Raw genomic sequence first — 20,407 nt, forward strand, 5'->3', positions numbered from 1 at the left:
GAACGCAGCGCTGCTCCCTAGTGACGACCTCCAGGCAGCTGAGGTTTTGCGAAGTGTCATTAAAATGGGATCTTACCGCTTACCGCATTCGCACGTCCCAGCACGCACCCAAAACTTCACAGATTGCTCAATCGGAGAAGGCCGCAGATGATAAATCATTCAGCGCCCTCCTTTTGTCAAACCCCAAACGCATCCCCGATCCTGCGTGCGATTTGTGGACCCTTCGTGGGCAAACTTGGTGACCTGTTGGTGAAAGTTTGCAAACCCGGTAGAACCTCAGTCTTTTTCCCGCAGGACGCAAACCAATGACGTCCGAGATCACGTGAAATCACGCCGTAACTCATTGAAACCACCGGCGCTACCCGATGCTGGTGCCGAATCCATTAGGCGTTTTACCAATCAATCCGTCAACTGTGTCACGACTTCCGAAACGTGCCAGAAGTTTGGTTAGGTTAAAGATGCCAAAAAACCCACCTGTTGCTCCAGAATGATGTAAGCGCTCACGCCACTAAACACCCTGCCACGGGGCAAATCCCATGCAAGATCAGCTTAATGAGCAATGGCAACATTGAAAAGCTGCTTTCAATTAGCTGATGTAGCGCGTTACACACGCAATGCTCGCGCGGGATATATTTTGGCCGCGGTCGATGATGCTGATGAACTTGCGAGAAGTTTGGAAGATGCAGTGATGGAAGTTAATGGAATCCCCCAAAATGGGCGGATTAGATGTTGATGGAGAGGTCCCGGAAAGTTGGGCATAATCTGACCTGGATTAGCTATCGAACGGCTACGGCGAAGCAGTCACGCGAAGTGGACTTAATGTGGTAGCAGGTAAGCCTCTGGAGGTACCTCACAACATCCGGATATGTGATTTGCCTCACGTAATCTAAAACCGTTTGCGTCTAAAACCGGACCGAAACCGTGTCGTTTTTTAGATCACTTTCGTACTCGATGCTTCGTATTTCGTCCCATTGTCCTGTTTTATTCGATCAGCTGCTTTTGCCGAGTCGGCGCACTGATGCTACACGCTGCACACGGGGATGCCACCGTTGGTAATTCGCCGACTCCCCAGTGGGTTGCTGGATGTTTATATGTCAGGATGTCGACTACTACTTGCCAGCTTAGCATATTGCTCTCCGGTTGATTGATTTAGCGGCTGGTATAGGCCGCCATTTGTCAGTCTCCGCTTCGAGTCCCACACATGATTGTCCTCACTTTCTTCAGAGTATCCTCATCGTACGACACGCAAGACATCTTACGCTTCTAATCCGGTGCGCCTGGGTAACGTGTTCGCAATGTCAAATTTTGCGCTTAACGCACACTCGTCTATTGACGGTTGACCGGGGCCAAGGAATGGAAAAAAGGGGTGTAAAGGCAAGCGGGAATTTAATTAATTTCTACGTGCCATCGCCCAATCTCGATGTGCGTTTTCATTTAATGGTTCCAAGCAAGAAGAAGCCAATGAAAACAAAAAAAAACAGCGAACTTAGTCACATTTAGACGTACTTGACTTTTCCTTTCTTTTCTTTAAAAATCCCAAAGCAGGCAGGAGGAGGGGGGAGAAACGTGCGGGTGGTATTTGGGCAAAGTTTGTTTACTTCTGACGAATTCTTGGCCCCCAAAATTCAATTTCAAGCCCAAACGTTTGTTTTTGATACAAATCGTTTCGAAAACATCTTGCTTCTGCTTGTCATTCGCTCTAGCGCCTAAATGTAGGCAATAAGAAGTGACCATGCAAAGAGTGCTTCAAGATGGACGCCTCGCAACCGTTTGATAAAGTTAGCGCCTCGGAAAAAAAAACGTGCGACTTGTCCACGAGGAAGTTGTTTACCTTGCGCGCAACTATGTCGAGTGAGTCGTGGCAGTTGGTCGTGTGTGTTATCATCATTTCTGCTACTGGGTAGCTTTTTTTGTTCCCTTTGCTTTCTCCATTTAAATCTTGTTTTCTCAGCTACGCGGAGAAAGGAAAGTTTAGATAACCGGAAGTAACGAGATGCTTTGTTTCTTCCTTTCGGGGTTTGTTTTGCAGTTCCGTGTTTTCGTTTTTTTGCTGAGTGATGCCAGGAAGGATCAAGCAAGAACAGGGAGCCACTTTACCCGTTCCGGTACGGTGTTCGTGCTGTTTTGTTTGCACGTGCACTTCCGGTTGGATGTGTCGCCGGAATGGCACTGGATGTAACGACTTACCTTGTAGCTGACAGTATCAATCTTTTCGCTCGGTACCGTACATGTGATTAATCACAACCGGCACCGGATGTTTACAGGAAGTCTTAATGTGTGATCCCGTCAGAAACGAGGTCTTACCTGCACATGTTCTACGAATGTTTGAACTTGCTGCGAGAAAAGAGCAAACTTTCACACTTTAATTGGATATGAATTTATTTTAAATCGTAAAGACCCATTTGTTTTCATTGCCCACTGGGATCGCTATATTTCCCATGGATATCTTGTAAACATAATAAGTTTGTTTGTAAACCCACCCTGGTCTCGTTGTGGGGTGTGTGCGGTAGTAATAACTAGTAGTAAAAGCACCGGAGATACGTTGCCTGGTTATCTTCTAGGGCAGCTTTGCTGTGGGCAACACTCTCACTACTTCACGCAGCAGGGTGTAAAAGCAAAACAAGAGAACAGACTAGTGGAGATAGTTCGTAAAGAAAAGGCAGGAAAAACCAGGCAGATTACTTAAGCCCTTTCGCTATTCGTTTTTGATTCTCCTTTTGATAGTAAGAAAACCCGGGCTAGACACTATGGGGAGATTGTGAGCAAAGCGTGGATGGAGGTCCTTTTTTTTCTTCTCCAGACCCTTGTGCGTTACTGGTAGGCAAGATCCAGAAGGAATTCTCCGACCACCGCCCTTAGAAACGCCCCAGCAAGTTGTGCGATTTTAATTAGACCTGTTAGAAGGAAGTTTGCTAGTTTTTTTTACTCTTCTGTCTCCCTTAGCACTGGACGTGTTATTTTTTTCTTTCTCTGGTTTGAGTTCACTGTGTGTGTGGCTCACAGTGTATGTCTATTCTTTGCATTCTTGTGTGCTGCTGTTCGGCAAACTTCCTGTGCTCATTGTTGGATGTCGATGCGTTGGCGATGGCTTACATTATCCTTGGTTTTATACAGCCAACTACACACACACACACAGATCCAGAGCATAGCGGGTAATCCCAGAGTTGCTTTGGTACAGCTGTTACACATTTTGCTGGCAAAGATACCCACCCCGGGACCGGATACGGTGTTTGGAGTTTGAGCGGAGCGTGCAAGTACAACAGTTGGCAGAACAGTGGCGTAATTAAACAGATCTTGCGCCATCACTCTCGCTTTGCTGCTTGCCTTTGGATGAAGCTGGTGTGTGCGAGTGTGTGTGTGTATTCATGTACGTAGATTCATTAGGGTGTGGGTAGGTGTGTTTGCGTCCATTAGACATTAGGGAATGATTTTACGGCGTGGAATGCTGGGCATTAAAAAAACACACGACTATATTTACAGTTGGTGCAGCATCAGAAGCTAGCTAACCTTAATAGACGAGATGGATTAAAAATTAAAGGTTATCAAGTACGAATAGCAGTTAACTCAGTAACAGATAAGTGTGTGAAACTTATCATTTATTTCATTTCATTTCATATGTAGTTTATTGTGTACCGCAAGGGTTTAACAATTTATTAACTAACTTATAACTAAACTTATAACTTAAGCTAAAATGACAACAATGAAGTAAGAAATCCCGTGAGAGAAAAAAAATAATAAAGAGTAGGAAGAAAAGAAAAAAAAATGAAAAAAATGAAAAATGAAAAAGAAGAAAAAAGAAGAGAAAGTAGGTGAAAGAAAGATAAAAATATAATAAAAGAAGCAACAACAGAAGGAAAGACAGAGCAGACACCAAAATGAAAAGAAAGAAAGGAGGAGAGCAAAGCGATAGGAAGTAAGAGAAACATCAAAATCAAAAGAGCCAGCTATCCCCCCCTCCTTGAAGGAATTCAAGCCAAGTATTTGACATCGAGAAGGGTAAGAAAGGATCAGGAAAGGGGATTGCCGGAAAAGGCGGCGAAATATAAGTCTCGTAAAGAGTTTTTGAATTCGTTCTAATCTATTGATGTCATATTGCTTAGTTGTGCTCCAAATGACAACATCAGATTCGAGGATGTATAGGAAGTATAGGACCTTCAGACAGCGAAGACCCGAAGGATTTGTATGTGATAAGCACAATTATTTATAATATATTGGGTTTTACGACATCCCATTGATAATTCTCTGTAAATCTAACTCTGAAAGTTCCAAGACTTCAGAATTCCTAGACTTATGGGAGATTTAAGTCAAAGCAACTTGTACATTCGTTGATTGGTGTTGTCAGTTTCAGTGATTAGATGAGCTGCTGAGAAATTGATCATGTCGTATTCAGAAGTATTAAGGCTCCAACTTTAAGCTCAAATGACTTTAATTCTACAGTTTGGACAACAACCGTTTATTTGAAATGTCTTTAATCCATTCATTGATATCTCGACCAACGGGTACCAAATCAACTTCAAAATAGGCATTACTCCATCTACGTAGATAGTTTATCCTGAGGACTTCTCACGAACTGCAATAACATTGTTTGATGATACCGCTTGGTCCAAAAGGTACCTTGAATTGCTCAATGTGTTCTCAAAAAAAGGAACTCCCAACATGTGGTCTAGAACTCCCATTGTTCGTCAGATTCGCGAACGTCACAAAGCCGACATTCGCAAACATTCCTCGGCAGCTGCGTAAAGTCTGACTTCAAGAAACAACACCCCGTCCGATACGGTTTGAATGCCATCACGTCCGGAGCGTGAAGGATGAGGACGGGTAGAGTAGTTCCAATAATAATAATAAATATGCAACCGTCATGCGCGAGTGTACGTTGCATGCAACCACATACCGCATGCTCTTCACATTGACCGTCAAGGATGGGCTGTGGACAGAACATGCACACTGCACCTTCGCTTGTATTTTCGCGCGGTCCCTTCTCACGCATCATTAAACACTGTCTTTGCTGGATCCTGCGCGCTTATATTACCCTTTGTAGATACACATATGTGTTTGTGTGTGAGTGTGGGAGTTTCCGAAAAGGAATTTTGCTTATTTATCCGCAAAACCGGCAACATTGTTATGTCCCCGGCTCGCACGTCACGCAGCACTTGCGCAGCTCGCGCATCCCCTGTCCCTGTCTGGCGCTTCGCATCGATCGCGCGGTCCCGCTTCCGCCTGACCTGGGGCGTCGATTTTTTCGCGTACCGCCGCGTCGTCGGTGTCGGGGGCCTCAGTCGTAAAATCGAACGTGCCGTGTACGGTGAAAGCCCGTCCCGTTCTGCACGCGTTTTCCGGGGACGCGGTTTTGGTGGCGGTATTCCCAGGTGTGGTGTTGAGGCGTTACCGTGGCCTGTGGTGGGGCTTAGTGTCTGGTGCGAACCAGACGTTTTGTTGATAGTGGCAAACCCGGACCAGAAAGGTGTCCACACCGGTGGGACGGTCGACCCTTGAGTGGAGATGTTCGGAATCTGTTTCGTCTTGGTGGTGACGTGATCGGTTAGCTGGCGGAGATAGACGACCTCCATGTTGGAGCGGTCTACACTCAAAGCAACAGCATCGAACAAACATCGAATGGGCAAGGGTGCCTCGTGCAATGCAAATGCGTCCAATGATGCGTCTGATGATCCGGTCAAACGTACAGTGGTCGGAGGTTTCTAATGTTGTTTTGGGGTAAAAATAGTTGCCCCGCAACCAGCGTACCAGGATGCAAGGTACCAGGGGGATGTCCGAGCAGACGGAGCCAGAGGAAGGCGATAACAAATTTAAATTGTTAGTATGTGGGGCGCCCACCCGTCCGAAGATGAATGAAATTGCGGCAGGAAGTTGCTGTTGCTAACGGATTATCGTGGCGCAAGATATGTCTGCGCCATGCGCCACTCCTAGCGTTACCTGAGCAAATGACGACAGTACATAAAGTACGTCGACTGTCCGCGGGTACGCAAACACCACGTGAAGATGGGTTTAAAATAATAATTTCGTAGTTTATTTTTGGTCCCCACCGGTCCAGGTGACGACCCTGCTCGGCAAGGTGATGGCCCTCGCGAATGCCAATGCACAGGTACGGAGGACCTGGTAGAAATATGAACGACCTTGGGAAGATGTCAGCTTCTAAGAGATGTGTCGTTTGGATACACACAAACATGCCATTTTGAAGGTGGTTTTTGTTCTTTTTTGGGTCGTCGTTGTTAGATTAGCGAATATGCGTTGCGTACCGCGTTGGCCTTGTTGGTCGTTGCTGGTATTGTTTACTTTGAGCGGTAACGGCCGCTTCTAGACGTTTATCTGACATCGATATATATATACTACCTTTCACACTCCCACTGACGTCTGCAGAGTGTGGCATTTGTTACGATTGATGGCTGTTGACATGTTTAGTCCAAACAGGTCGCATACAATTTTCGAGCATTCCTCGGCATCAATTTTGCTGATTATGTGAGAAATCTTCAGAGCTGGTTGAAGAATTGTTGCTAGAATTTCATTATTCTAGGTGATGTGCAGGTGTGTGGAACAATAATAATCGAAAATCACTCTGCGATCCGGTTGATACTCGACCTTGCCCAGAGTTTTCGACAGATATACGAACACGAATACACGTGCGAGCATGCTTTGATGTTCCCGCTGATGTGCTACGAGACGCGCGGTGGAATCTTCAAACCCGCACTACCGTCGGCTACCTCGCGGATACTTGCGGACCCTGTGACGACGTCATGCGGCACACTGACCGTCGTACGTCACTCTCGCTTTCGTCGCACCACGTTCATAAGCCACGCGGTCATGCTATATTTAGCCGGTGTCTTCGCACAGATAGCGCGGACGGGTGTGTTTGCAATAGACAAAGCAACCTGTAGCAAACCAGCTGGCCGTATTCGATTGTGAACGGTGCGCTCGTAAAAGTATAACGACCTTATAACGGAGGATCATGTTGCACGCAGGCTTCTCTCCTAGGTGGGTATCTTCTGCACGATGCAGTGGATGCCACCTAGATTTTCACAACGATCGACACAGACGAGAACAGATTCCGAACGGGCAATATCTCTCCTAGCGTCCCGGGAATCGACCGTAATTTCGTAGCGTTTATTTCGCCCATTAGCGCTGGATATGCTGGTGATGCATTTACTACCTCAGTGACGCGGTTTACGGAACACTTCGCGACCGGAAGACACTTTAGTTCGGTGGATATTGTAGGTTTGATGCCGCAATGATGTCGTACCGTCACAGCATTGCTACCACAGCCAGTGAGGAGGGTTCATGTGATGTAAACAATAACGATATGCTGAGCGCAGACAACTTACTGAGGTTGGCGCTGAAGCGGCCCAAGAACTGGAAGTGGGAGCTCACCACGTCCAGCTCCTCCCCGAACATAAACTTTCCAAAGATACAGCTCTACGATGGTGTGAACGGGGAGCTGATGGTGGAAGTTGATCGGCCGGATTGTGTTGTCCGTTCGGACGGAAACAATGTTGTGCCCATCGAGAAATCAGTGCAAAGTAGTAGCAGCTCCAGAGAGCTTGACTCGCGCCAGGGACGATATCGACGTTCCCGTACGTCTTTGGTGAAGGAAAAGCTATCTACGTCCGGCGACTCGCTGGCAGACATCTTCAATCAACTGCAAAACAAGGGCCTCGGACACAAGCTGTCCACTAGCGGGTCACAGTACAAACTGATCAACGGAGACACGGAAGACGGACGGGGCTCGCTGCAGAAGAGCAAGTCTGCTAATGCTATCGGTATGCCAGAAGCTCCACTGATCATTCGGCGGAGATCCCGCCGCTCGTTGGCAAGTCGCTCCAGTTCAATTTTGGAGCGGATCAGCGAGTTCTACGGCCGTAGCTCCACCGAGGAGGAAGACGGACGAGACTTGCACCTGGGAGTTGCACCCCTTCCACAACTCGTACTGCCCCCAACAAGAGATAACTCGCCGCCGCAGCCAGATACGGAAGGTGTCACCATCGAAGAGATTCCAGCCGATCCATCAACCACTCCAATCAAACCACGTCCCAAAATCTACAAGCTGGTGCGCAGCAACATCGGTACGCTGATGGTACGCGAAGAAAGCTTCCATACGCAGCGCAGCTTACGACGACGGCAGCGAGAAAACGGCGAGCTACCACCAACCGCCCAAGACACGGAGCGTTTGGTAGAGTTAGACGAGCAGACGAATCGACCACGACCGATGGACAATGGGGAAGGCGAGCGTTTTAGATACGAACGAGAAATAACCCGCATCGATGGTCTTCTATCGAGGGTTATGCTTTCGCACGATCTCCAAACGGAGGAGAACGTACCAAGCATACGGATATCGGAACCACCGGAAGTTGGGACGGGTGTGAACGGATCCACTCCACACCAGAACGGAACATCCCATCGGAAGCGACGCTCAAGGCGCAGTGTAAGCGTTGGCGGTAGCGTCTACTCCACGCACCGTCGATCGCTCTCGTCCGGGCGCAACAATTCACCGACAAACGCGTATCGATACGCGCAACGCAATGGACGCCGGTCGGCATCCAGCTCCTCCACGTCGGACACGGAGACGGGCCCTAGAAGAGGCGAACACCGAACCGGAAGCTCCTCTCGGTCCGGGTCGCAGAAGCGCCGTGGCCGGACGCGGCATCGCGGTGGCCAACCGGGTGACACTCCAGAAAGCAACCCACGTGCAGCGATCACTAACGGTAAGTTGTCAATTGTACATATCTGTAGCATACCTCTTGGATGTCTCGTGTCCTCGTGTCGTGACTAATTTGTTGCGCTGTAATAAAGCTTTTTTGGTTGAACACGAATGGCGCTGTGATCTGGGCAATTGAGGAAAGGGTAATTAAAACTGTAACAGATGGTTCCTTGCAGAGGAGGGATTGAGAGTATGCTGTTAGACTTCTGGCAATCCAGCAAATGTATGACGAGGGCTGAATATACGTGTGCTGGTGTATATCCAGCCAAGCGGTTGAAATTGAAATCGGTATTTTGTTCACCTCTCAGAATGACGCCCGATGCGGTACGGTTGATCACCCAAGCGTGCAAGGGCCTCCCGTTACAAAACAAGCGGCAGCAGTATGGTAGCGGAAACATTGCCATATTGTGCGGTTTGTGCTGACGGTCATATCGCATAGTGTTTTTTTGTCAAATAGCTCACGAGGGTGAGGTAAGCAAGCATAGCTTTTTGTTGTGTTAAGCTCAGGAGTTCCTCCGAAGAAGATTTCGCCGTAGTGTATAAATATTCTTGATCTTCTAACATTCATTATTTACATTGTAGTACAAACACTCCGATCAAATGAAGTTGCCTCCGGTACCAGAATGCCTATTTTAAGCTCTCAACTACTGTATCGATTCTTACTAGTATCTCTGGATGGTCTCGTGGCAACCTAGACCAAGACCAAGACTATCTCCGTTTTATCTGGAGTTACTTGCAGACGATGAAGCTGATACCTCCGTTAGGGATGCTGCATTCTCCTAAGTTGTGCCTATTGCCAGCACTGACAGATCATCGACCCTCAGACAACTCAACAGTTAACAGTCTGTCTTACAAGAGATTCCAAACGGACCTGATAGGTGATATGTTAGACCCTTGAGGAACCCCTGCTGGTACTCGAGTGTTGTTGGACCTATGGATGTGTTATAAACTAGATCTCTTTCGCGAGTGCTCTTTCGAACTCTGGTCATTGCGGACGTATATATGAAGTGTCTTCCTTAAGTCGCTTTCATCAAGAACCCGAACTGGGTTTAGCGAACCTGATCCGTACCAAGTTATTTCATGTTTATTTGATTATATACAGAAACATACATTATTTTGATGGTTATTCTTAATTTTGTTACTTATAAAACTAAATATAGTAGAATCTAAATACTACCCTAGGCTAACTCGCATTAAATGATCTCTCCGGTAGATATGATGAGTTATGGAATATGAAGGCCTACCTTTCTTTCACTTTCTCCCTTTGGGCGAACTGAGCGTGGTCAGCTACCCATGACAAAACACTAGTCAAGGAATAAGGTGCGTCCGTTCTTCGTCGTGCTGATGTACGAGTCATTCCCTTTTTCCGGAACAGGTGGCAGCAACGGGGAAGGTTTTTAAACGGAAAATTCCCAAACTGCAATGTCGTGAGCCAGCGGTAGTTTCCAACATTTGCGTGTGGTTCATTGGCAGCCGGGAACCTGTTCAGCACCGGACAACACATTGTAGTGGCGAAGGTTGAATGTTGCCGGCAGTGGAGGATCAATCCTTTTGGAGGCCCAGGGCGGAATTTTTAAAGGGGGCCCATAATTTTGCTACGGCATTATCGGTGTTAGGGAGATGTACTTCAAACATGATGTAACAACACCAGCAAAGTCTCGGAAAGAAAGCTCCCTTGCGTACATCTCAGAGTTCTGTTGCGTAGCCCTGTAAACGGGCCTAGTAAGCTATTCTATATATAATTGTTTGTATGCGCTAAGGAGAGGCATAACGCCACTACTTGGATCACATTTTCTACGATTTACGTACATTTACGATTCCTGATTAGTCCAGCGCCTGCTACGATTTTTCGCCTAAGGTACAGTTTTCAATCGGTTTACTTTACGGAAACAATCAGAGAAATTTCTTAGAAACCTGTTTCGCTCATGTTGATGTTTTAGGCGATGAACAACACAATTGTTTTCAGATATGCGAAACCAGGAAAGCATGTATTTCAAGAGGTGACACCTGCAGTGTGGAATAAATTTGCCCATCACTATTGCATTGCATACTATCAAACCCGTGAGAGCGATCGCTAGTGTGAGGAAGATGGATGAAACGGAAAGCATCCTTCATCTCGCTCAAACTTCTCATCGACTGGTAGGAAATTCCATACAAAACCAGCTGTTTTCAGATTGCCGATGCCAGGAGAGCATCCACGGAAGAGGTAGCACCTAGTACAGCAAATTTGGTCGAAAACCGCCGAAAGGTATGCAATGTTTAAACACTAACCTTCCCGTTTTTCGTGAAAAATTTCTTCGAAAACTACCAGTTTCCGAATTTAAAGTACCAGGAGAGCATGCACGGAAGAGGTAGCTCCTGGTACTGCGCCGTAAGGTATGCAATGTTTATACACTAACTTTGCAACCAACTTGCAACGCAATGCGCCGTAAGGTATGCAATGGAGGTATGCAAGGTTGGTGCATGCAAGAAACTTGCAGCAAGATGGCGCGCAAGATGGCGCCCAACTTCGTATTTGCATGCAACAAACTTGCATGCAAACTTGCATGCAAGTTCTTGCAAGCAAATTCTTGCATGCAAACTTGCATGCAAGTTTGCATGCAAGTTTGTATGCAAGTTTGCATGCAATTTCTTGTATGCAAACTTGCATACAAACTTGTATGCAAACTTGCATGCAAACTTGCATACAAACTTGCATGCAAACTTGCATGCAAACTTGCATGCAAGTTTGCATGCAAGAATTTGCTTGCAAGAACTTGCATGCAAGTTTGCATGCAAGCTTGCATGCAAGTTTGTTGCATGCAAGTACGAAGTTGGGCGCCATCTTGCGCGCCATCTTGCTGCAAGTTTCTTGCATGCACCAAACTTGCATTGCAAGTTGGTTGCAAGGTTAGTGTATAAACATTGCATACCTTACGGCGCATTGCGTTGCAAGTTGGTTACAAAGTTAGTGTATAAACATTGCATACCTTACGGCGCAGTACCAGGAGCTACCTCTTCCGTGCATGCTCTCCTGGTATTATACATTCGGAAACTGGTAGTTTTCGAAGAAATTTTTCTCGACCAACGGGAAAGTTAGTGTTTAAACATTGCATACCTTTCGGCGGTTTTCGAGCAAAATTGCTGTACTAGGTGCTACCTCTTCCATGGATGCTCTCCTGGTATTATACATTCGGAAACAGGTAGTTTTCGAAGAAATTTTTCTCGACCAACGGGAAAATTAGTGTCCTGGTCCTGGTACAATTTCGTTTATACTTTGAAGCCACTAAGTCGATATTCTTCTCTGTATTTAATTTATCACATAGAAACAAATGTTTTATATAACCAAGGAAGATATTTTTGATAAATTTTTTAACTTGTAAATTAATTTTTTTACAAAAAATAACTTTGTTGTAAAATTTTCAAAAATCGCACAATCGGCACAAATTTTTTGGGGCCCCCAACACGGCGAGGCCCTAGGCGACCGCCTACTCCGCCTACCGTTTGATCCGCCGCTGGTTGCCGGCAGAGGGGGTAGGGGTAGAACCGCTAGCGCATAACACCCTTGCAGCAGCAAAAGCGGTAGCGATTGTTTATCGAGCCGTTTTGTTTTGATTCTACCATTCGTTGGGCTCGGCACGGTAACGACCGGGGTAACGCCGACCGGATATTCAGACGCCGGCGCACTGGCAGGAACGGTTTCTCCACCGCAACCGCTGCGAAATGTGTCTAAAACCGGCGTGAATGTGCTCTAAAGCGACCTGCAACAGGAACCGTGCAGTGTGCGGACAGGTGCGAAAACGGGGGAAGCGGTTCTGTGTCACCCACACGCTGCAGTCGGGGAGCATCCACGTGTCTTGCTCGCGCGCACACGCACTGGAGAACGCTGTGCGGGTAGCCTCGTGGTCGTCGTGGACGCGACGGTTCGGCTCGTCGTTCGCTTGTGGCCGTGTGTAGGTGTGTTTGCGCGAATGTGCTAACAGCACACGAGCCAGACGGTCGCTCGATTGGGCTCAGCAGACGGCGTGAAGCGTCAGTTTGTTTCTAGCGTTAGGTGCCGCATTTTCGGGCTGTTCCGGTCGCTCCCGTCGGGCAGGGCTTCCGGTACGGGCGTTCCGTGTCGTACGCGTTCTAGACGACTTTCTAGTTGGGAGCGAATTAAGTAAAGTTTCGCGTGTGCCATTCGCCGTCAACTGTGAAGTGCAGACGCATTGTCGTGTCCAAAGGTGTTTTCGAGCGATTCTGTGTATGTTTGTGTGTGCGTGTGGGTGAGTGAGTGAGTGAGTGAGTCATAAAGAGTGCGTATCTTTAGTAATGTCCAGCAGGCAAACGCATCGATGCATGCAAATAAATGTTTATTGTCGCCAATGCTTTAGCCTTGTATGTCGTCTGCCGGTCAGGTGTGCGTTATCTGTCACGCATGCGGCTATCATCCGCAGGCTATCATTTCTGATGTTGATCTGATCGGATTCTGGCAGCGCGCGTCCGCTCGCTAATGTGTGATCGCCGTGTCGTGTTTGTTTGTTTGTTTGCGTGTCGTTCTATAAACAGTGTGCGGGTCTGGCCGCTAATGAAGAAGCGCTAATTGCAAATCTCCAAAGGTGCGTGTGACTTGCTATCGAGCATTAATTAATGGGTACGCGTTCGAAAGAAATGAAAACACACAGTCATCAACCACAGACACTGGGCCGCTTGTAGAACGTTGCCATTCGTCCATCAAACAGCATCTAGCAATACACACACGCATCGTTGTGCTATCCGTCCCGGACCGACCATCAAACTTGCGCTGCATTAAAGTGCTACCGGTGTCATCTCGAGATCAGTGAGGTAGCTATCCGTATGTTTTAAATTTATTGCAATCGTGACTCGGGCCACCTTACCGCTACTAGGCAGCGGCGTTGCTACGGTTTTGCCCAAATTGCAAATAATGTCCCTTATTTACATTTTAATCGATTTAAATTACACTTATCAATACGCTCGAATTGTACTGGAACATTTCTTTTCCGCTTAGTGTTCGGGGGGTTTCCGGAACGTTCACGCTCAGCTGTCATCTAAGTAAGATCCGTTTAATCGTGCTTCTGTTTGACAGTTTTTCAATAAAATCATGTCAGAATTTCCAATACCTGCAGCCTACCCACACACACTGCTACTGTGTGCGAGGAGGGCAATTACGTTCGGCCTGCCGAAGAACGTAGCCGAACAACAGTGTTGATTGGATGTGGCGCTGTAAAAATGACATGTAATTTAAATATCTATTACATTCCTCGCCCACTCGGGCCCACAACTTACCGTGCGGGTGAAGATGTAATTTGTGTTAGTGTTCACATTCTTCCCCATGCCGGTGCGGTGTGAACTTTGAAGGTTTTACAGACACTTCATCAAATTTTCTTTGGGAGGTGGTTTGCAAACAGCCATGATTTGCTTCAAACGCTTTTCAGTATATGAATAAGTTATTTCAAATGAATGTTTTTCGATGATTACATTAAGTTATTATTAACCAATTAAATGCCAATGCCAGTGATTCAAATAGAAGCTAAAACTAATTATGAAATTAAGTCAGTAATTAGAAACCTTTTGATCACTGGGTGGTAATGAATTTAAACCGGCTTTGTTTGTGTTCCACAAAACGATTTCAAACGGTTGTAAAATAATATTTCCATGCTGCAGAAATATAATAAAGGGATTTTGCCCGTTCCCCGGTGAAAAACACCTTCCCCATTCCAATGTTTGCTTACCGTTGCTAGTGGATCAACTCGTGCGAAACCGTATCATACAAAACTATCCCCACACTGAGTTCAGTTTATAATCAAACCGCATGAAACCTTCGCGGGGTGGGTATTTTTTTTTGTGTGTGTGTCATGTTATCCACCCGGGGTAGCTTTGCACTGTCAGCACCCATCCATCTCTCGCATGCACCGCACCGGGCTGGGACGTTTGATGCAATGGAAATAGCTAATTTCGAAATTACTCCCACCTCTGTTCGGTTGCCCGCCACCATTCCAACCGTCCATCGCACCACGCACTAGATAGACGTGTTTGACGCAGCGAAATTTGATACTATTTTGCCATAATTTTCCCGCAAAACCTTGCAACTTAATACACACACACGCGCGCGCGCGCGCGGGCTCGCGAGTGCTCATACACACCTGTGTGACCGATTTGTCATCATCACTTCCGCTCGCATCCACTACACACCGGGCGGCTAATCTGTAGAGTAAATGAAGCTTCTGTGCGGTAGGTTGTTGTTTTTTCTTTGTATTTTACCACCCTCCAATTCGCCATTTTTGCATTATGTAATTGTTGCGGATTGGAATGCTATTTTCCCTGTCACGGTTTTGAACGATTTTTTTTTTCAAACACAGCTTGCGGGTGGAAAAAGCACAACAAAAATCATCGAAAACTAATGCATTGCATATGGAAGCTGCTATTTACAGTAGCGGCATAAACAAGTGCAACTGGTGCAAGACGTGAGCGCAGCAAATGAAGCGTGAGAATAAACGGAGACCTGTTGGTTTATGAATGAAAGAAATAGTTTCGCACATGGAAAGATTTAAAGATGGAAAAATTACGTCATTTACCATTATACCTCGGCGTATGAAATATCGTACTAACTATTGAAGTAAATGTTATAAACCTTCAGTAAAAATAACATCATCACTCAACTCAACTCAAGAATCAAACCAATTAAACATCGTAGCACGTGTTTTAACTCTTCCAATACTTTGGCGAATCGGCTTCGGAATTATTGTATTTTATCCTTCTTTTGAGCATTCCCCGAAAAAGCATCGGAAATACATCGTTATCTTTAACAATTCGAACAGAAAATTGTCCACTTCTTGTGGATGATTGTTTGCTGCTTAGAAGCGGCTGGATTGAGCCCTTCTTGAGCTAAGCTCCCGATCTACATCGTTAGAGTCTGTTACATTTTAGGAGCACTCCAGCACCGAACTTCTGTACGGCACTCCGGCCTTACTCCAGAAAGGAAATAATATATATTATTGACTCTAGACATGCTGATATCTGACGGAAACGGAGTGCCTCAACGCCTAAGCCTTCTTTAAATACTGAAAATGGCAGCAAGGACTGATTATCCGGCTACGTGGTAAAATAAATATAGTAAACCAGAAATGGCAGGCAAGATTTAGTAGGAAGTCAAGAACCTTAAACTAATTTGTATAAATTAGTATTAGGTGAATCTGATTCAGACTCATAAATGCGAATGAATCTTTGAATCTTTTGAGAGTCATTTGTTGACTTGAGTTGACTCCTCATCGATGATTCATATGAATGATTCTTCTTAAAAGAGTCGCGTAGTTTAGCCCGTAATTCCATAGTTTACACATAATTACGCTAATAAATAATGTCTTTTCTTAAAACAACATCTCTCAAATGGTTTGTCGAATACTGTAATTGAAAATTAACACCTTCTGCTCGTGAGTGTATCAATCGGTTTGCCGAATGCGATACATTTTGTTGCCATTTTGCCCACCCCATTTTTTTTCATATTCGTAAAGCTTTTTCAACCCCACCCTCCACACGTTTGAATGCCATTTCTAGGGAATCTAGGGAATTTTTAATGAGCCGTGTTGTATTTTAAAGGAATAAATGCCATAATTTCATTAATGTCACATTTTCAATCCCGATTTTTTTTGGAGGGGATGTTCCATGAATACTTGTAAAGAATACTTCAACGATATGCACTTGTGCAGCTGCAAGCTGTAATGGGTTGCTTTTTTTAATTGTTATTTAAAAATAAAAAAAAACTCTTCTGTGAAATCGAAACCACTGATGAAGTGGAATTGTTTTTTGAAGTCATACGAATAATGCAAATCGGCCAAATATCAAACCACCAACTACCAACCACACACACACACACACTAAATGTAGTCACATTTTCACCCCCACCCCCCACCCCCCACCCTTCATTCCTAAGCTTGGAATCGTTTGTTCTTCGTTTGCTGGCCGCACAATTCGCAAATTCCAAGAAATCTGCGAAATTTTTGTGACCGCCCAAAATAAATCCTGCCACTTGCCAGCACGCCGCAAAATGCATGTGATCGTCAGCTTCAGGCGGTAAAGCATGGAAAAAAAAGGATGGAAAAGAAAATATAAAATAAGTGTATTACCATCAAGCCAAGTGCCCTTGCGAATGCCTGTGCCGCTGGGTTGTGTATTTCCGTGGTTGTGTATCGTAAATATTCACACTTACGGTGCTGCACGGGGCGAGGGGTTTGCCGCAAATCAAAGAAACTTAATTCCGCCAACGATTCCAACGATCAAAATCTCTTCCATCAACAAACAACCACACCCGGGCCCGGAAGGCAAAGAAAGTGCATCATCATTTACCGTAACGCGATGTGCACCGCACAATAAAACGATTGCAAGCGAGGGAAAGAGAGAGAGAGAGGGAAAGAGAGAAAGAGATAGTAAGAGAATCTAACAAAAATGCATTAGCACTATGATCATAATCCAGCGCCGGCAAACACGGCCCTGAGGCGTTAATGATTTCATCTCCAGCTGCACAAGGGCCAACGCGATGGATACGGTTGGCGTTATGTGTGTGTGTGCGTTTTTTTTAAATGGCGCAGCAAAACATAAACAATAAGCGCATAAAAAGGGGAACAACATGTGCAGAATAAAGTTCGTACCAACATTCGGGTCACAACCGGTGGTCAAGCTGCGAGGTACACCGAACCAACGCTTTTATTGCACCCTTTACGGGGCGGCGATGCATGCGCCCTTCGGCACATTCCAGCGTGTATCGCAAGTGGGTGCTAATTTTCCGCATCAAATCCTTACACCCCGCAGTGGTTGGGTGGTGGCGACATATCAAAACAAGGGGATGCGTACTGCGAGATGGCCCTTTCTAAAAAGGGATTATTATTACTTTTCCAATAGACAAATAAGATGAATGTCGGTGTGGTTTTCAAGCATGTAGCACACTATTTGCGGTATGATTTAGATAATTAGTTTGATAATGTTACAGGGTTTCTAATCATATAAGGAAACATTTCAACCGTTTGGGGGAAATTTACAACTCATTGGGGGATATTTTCAGCCAATGAAGATAAATTTGCAATCTTAAAGGGGAAATGTCCCACTTTTTCGTGAATGTCCCATTGTATCTATTATGGTGGTATGGTTCCCATTACGAAAGCATCATTTACCTATAGTGGTTCTATATTTAGTTTATTTAAAAAAATCACCAACCCTTCTGCCAGTGCGCAGTTCTTGCCAAACTTCAAAAAAATCAATTTGTCGCACGGACTAGCAATTCCGGTAAACATTTTCCCGTCTATTGTTTAAGCACTGCGATTCATTTTAACTTATCGGACACCGGATATGCGTTTCGCTTAGTGTTTGGCGGATCTGAATAAATTTGAATTTCGATTCCAAAGGTTCACAAATTCAAGATTCATGAATCTTTATGGAACAGTCAGTCAGTCATGTAACTTTAATATTTTATCAGAGTGGTACAGTGATTGTCAAGTTTAAATGTATGCTTAATGGACGCCTAGATGTAGGATTTTCATACATAATATTAAAAAAAATATTTATTAAAAATATATAATAAGATGTATTTAATTTTATAAAAAATTAACACTACGAAATTAATAAAATCAACATCAACATTTATTGTATTATTAAAAATACATTAAAAAAGCATCAAACTAATCCGTTCACTCCGCTGCGATTCTCACGCGGACAACTCCATACAAAAGCATAACGCTTGCCCTAGTGAGTCTCCGGCAAAACTGTCAAACTGTGTTAACTAACTAAAAATTTGACGAATGTTTCATAGCATCGAAAGTGTAAACAAAAAAATATGCTGTCAAAAAGTGAATTAAAAATTCCAGACTGTGTTGTCATGTATCTAAGAATTTTTGCCCAAAATGATGTGTATTTCATCTAAACTAATCAAAATTCAAGAAACACCAGATACGTTCATGTGAATAAAAATAACTAAAAATCATCCATTTTGTTAGAGTTATGCTACATATTTTTTTTATTGATTATTCGAAATCATTGCATTATGATTCAATGTACTTTATTGTCTTACCCCGTGTCACCCCATTGAATGGGTCCTGAGATGGTGCCCAAAACATTGCTAATCCCATTAACGGAACTGCTGAACGCTAAGTGCATTTAATCGTTGTGTTTGTTCGATGTAAAAGTGTGAAGTGATATTTAAATAATTTGCGCTGATTGCAGTTCGAGTGACCACCGGAGTGGAGGTTTTTTCTTTTTGCTTTCGTATCGCTACTTACAGAAACAGGTTCCATCCATTTCCATTTCCATCCATGAGTCCATTTCCACCATTCCGCCATTCCGTAAATAGCTAAACAATTGGACAGAACAAACCCCCTCCCCCTCCACCTCCCCCCACCCCCTATCCTTGCAACCCTATCCTCCCAGTCCAGTCCTTGTGTTGTGAACAAAAAGTCCCTTTTATTTTTATCTGTACCTTTGTTTCTCTCTCTCTCTCTCTATCTCTCTCTCTCTCTCTCTCTTTAAAAAAAAAATATTCCACCAACAATGTCCTCCAACATTTTTGCCGTCCCATTCCTTCATCTGGCAGCTTCTCCATCAAAACATTCCCGTGCCACCAACACCACCGCTAGCCGGCCCCGGCGCTGTTCGGCGGAAAGTAATGGACTGGATACGCTTGCGCTCGAACGCTTCCGAGCGTCACTGCGGCACGGCGAACCCACGGGACTCGCCGTGGTACGATCGCACGGTGCAGCATCGGCGTTGGCCATTGACGTGCCGACGATCGACGCGAGTGCATCAACACTCCAGCGCACAATCAACGATCAACCGCAGCGCGCACTCAACCCCGACAGCTCAACGTCGTCCGGCACCCTGTCGACCCTGTCCTCGTGGACGACCGGATCGGGTGGTAGTACGTGTGAAGTGATCCCGCCCAGCCCAGTGCGTGAGCTAGGACGATCAATATCTGTGCCGTGTGCAAGTCCTCTGGCCGAGCGTTCCAATTTTCTGGACAAGTTCTGCACCTCGCTGCTACCGTTGTCCGGTGACGCGTTCAGGCAACGCTACCTGATGGAGGACTCCCCCAAGCAGCGGCAAGGTGAACAGTCCACCGCGGGTGAGGACGCGGTGCAGAGACGCGGTACACCGGGCCGTCGGAACCTCGTCAGCATGTCCAGCGTCGTGGAGGAAGTGCTTTACACGAAGCAGAGCGGTATCCGGGGCAAACCACCGACCGGGAGACGGTCTCTTACCGAGCGCGAGGACCTGACCGCGAAGATACCGCCAGGCGAGACCGCATCCTCCAACGTGACTGGTGGCGCTGTGCCTCCGGAACAGGGTGTACCGGCCGGCGGTGAAGCGGACTCAGACGATCAACCGTCGACATCCTCGGAACTGGCCAACACGGTCGAACCACCGTACAGGGGTCGTCGCACCCTGAAGTACTACTGCCGTCGTTATCGCACGTCCATCAACTACGACTCCTAACGGCGTCCAAAACAAAAAAAAAAAACGGATGCAAAAGTGGCGACAATCTTATATCCCTTTTGATGTGTTTATGTGTGAGTGTGAGCTTTTGCGTGTGTGTGTGTAGTCACCGGAAGTGGTAGTCCGTAGACGTTTGCAACGGCTTCTTCCCCTTACAAAAAACGAAAAAAATTGCACCCGTCCTATCGGGGATCCACCATGCCAAACTAAATATGTCCAGGTGTAGCAACCGCTAGTCACTTC

General features: G+C 45.7%; 1 protein-coding gene across 1 annotated transcript in view; it reads left to right on the top strand.

The window, feature by feature from the left end:
• Window positions 1-7,240: 7,240 nt before the first annotated feature.
• The window catches only part of LOC128306690 (uncharacterized), a 129,120-nt gene continuing 115,953 nt past the window's right edge, over window positions 7,241-20,407 (top strand). The window contains exon 1 of the mRNA XM_053044277.1: window positions 7,241-8,711. Within this exon, the coding sequence (XP_052900237.1) occupies window positions 7,241-8,711 (1,471 nt within the window). The remainder of the gene's footprint in view (window positions 8,712-20,407) is intronic.

Source organism: Anopheles moucheti, chromosome X (assembly GCF_943734755.1).
Source record: "Anopheles moucheti chromosome X, idAnoMoucSN_F20_07, whole genome shotgun sequence".
Classification (NCBI taxonomy): Eukaryota; Metazoa; Arthropoda; class Insecta; order Diptera; family Culicidae; genus Anopheles; species Anopheles moucheti.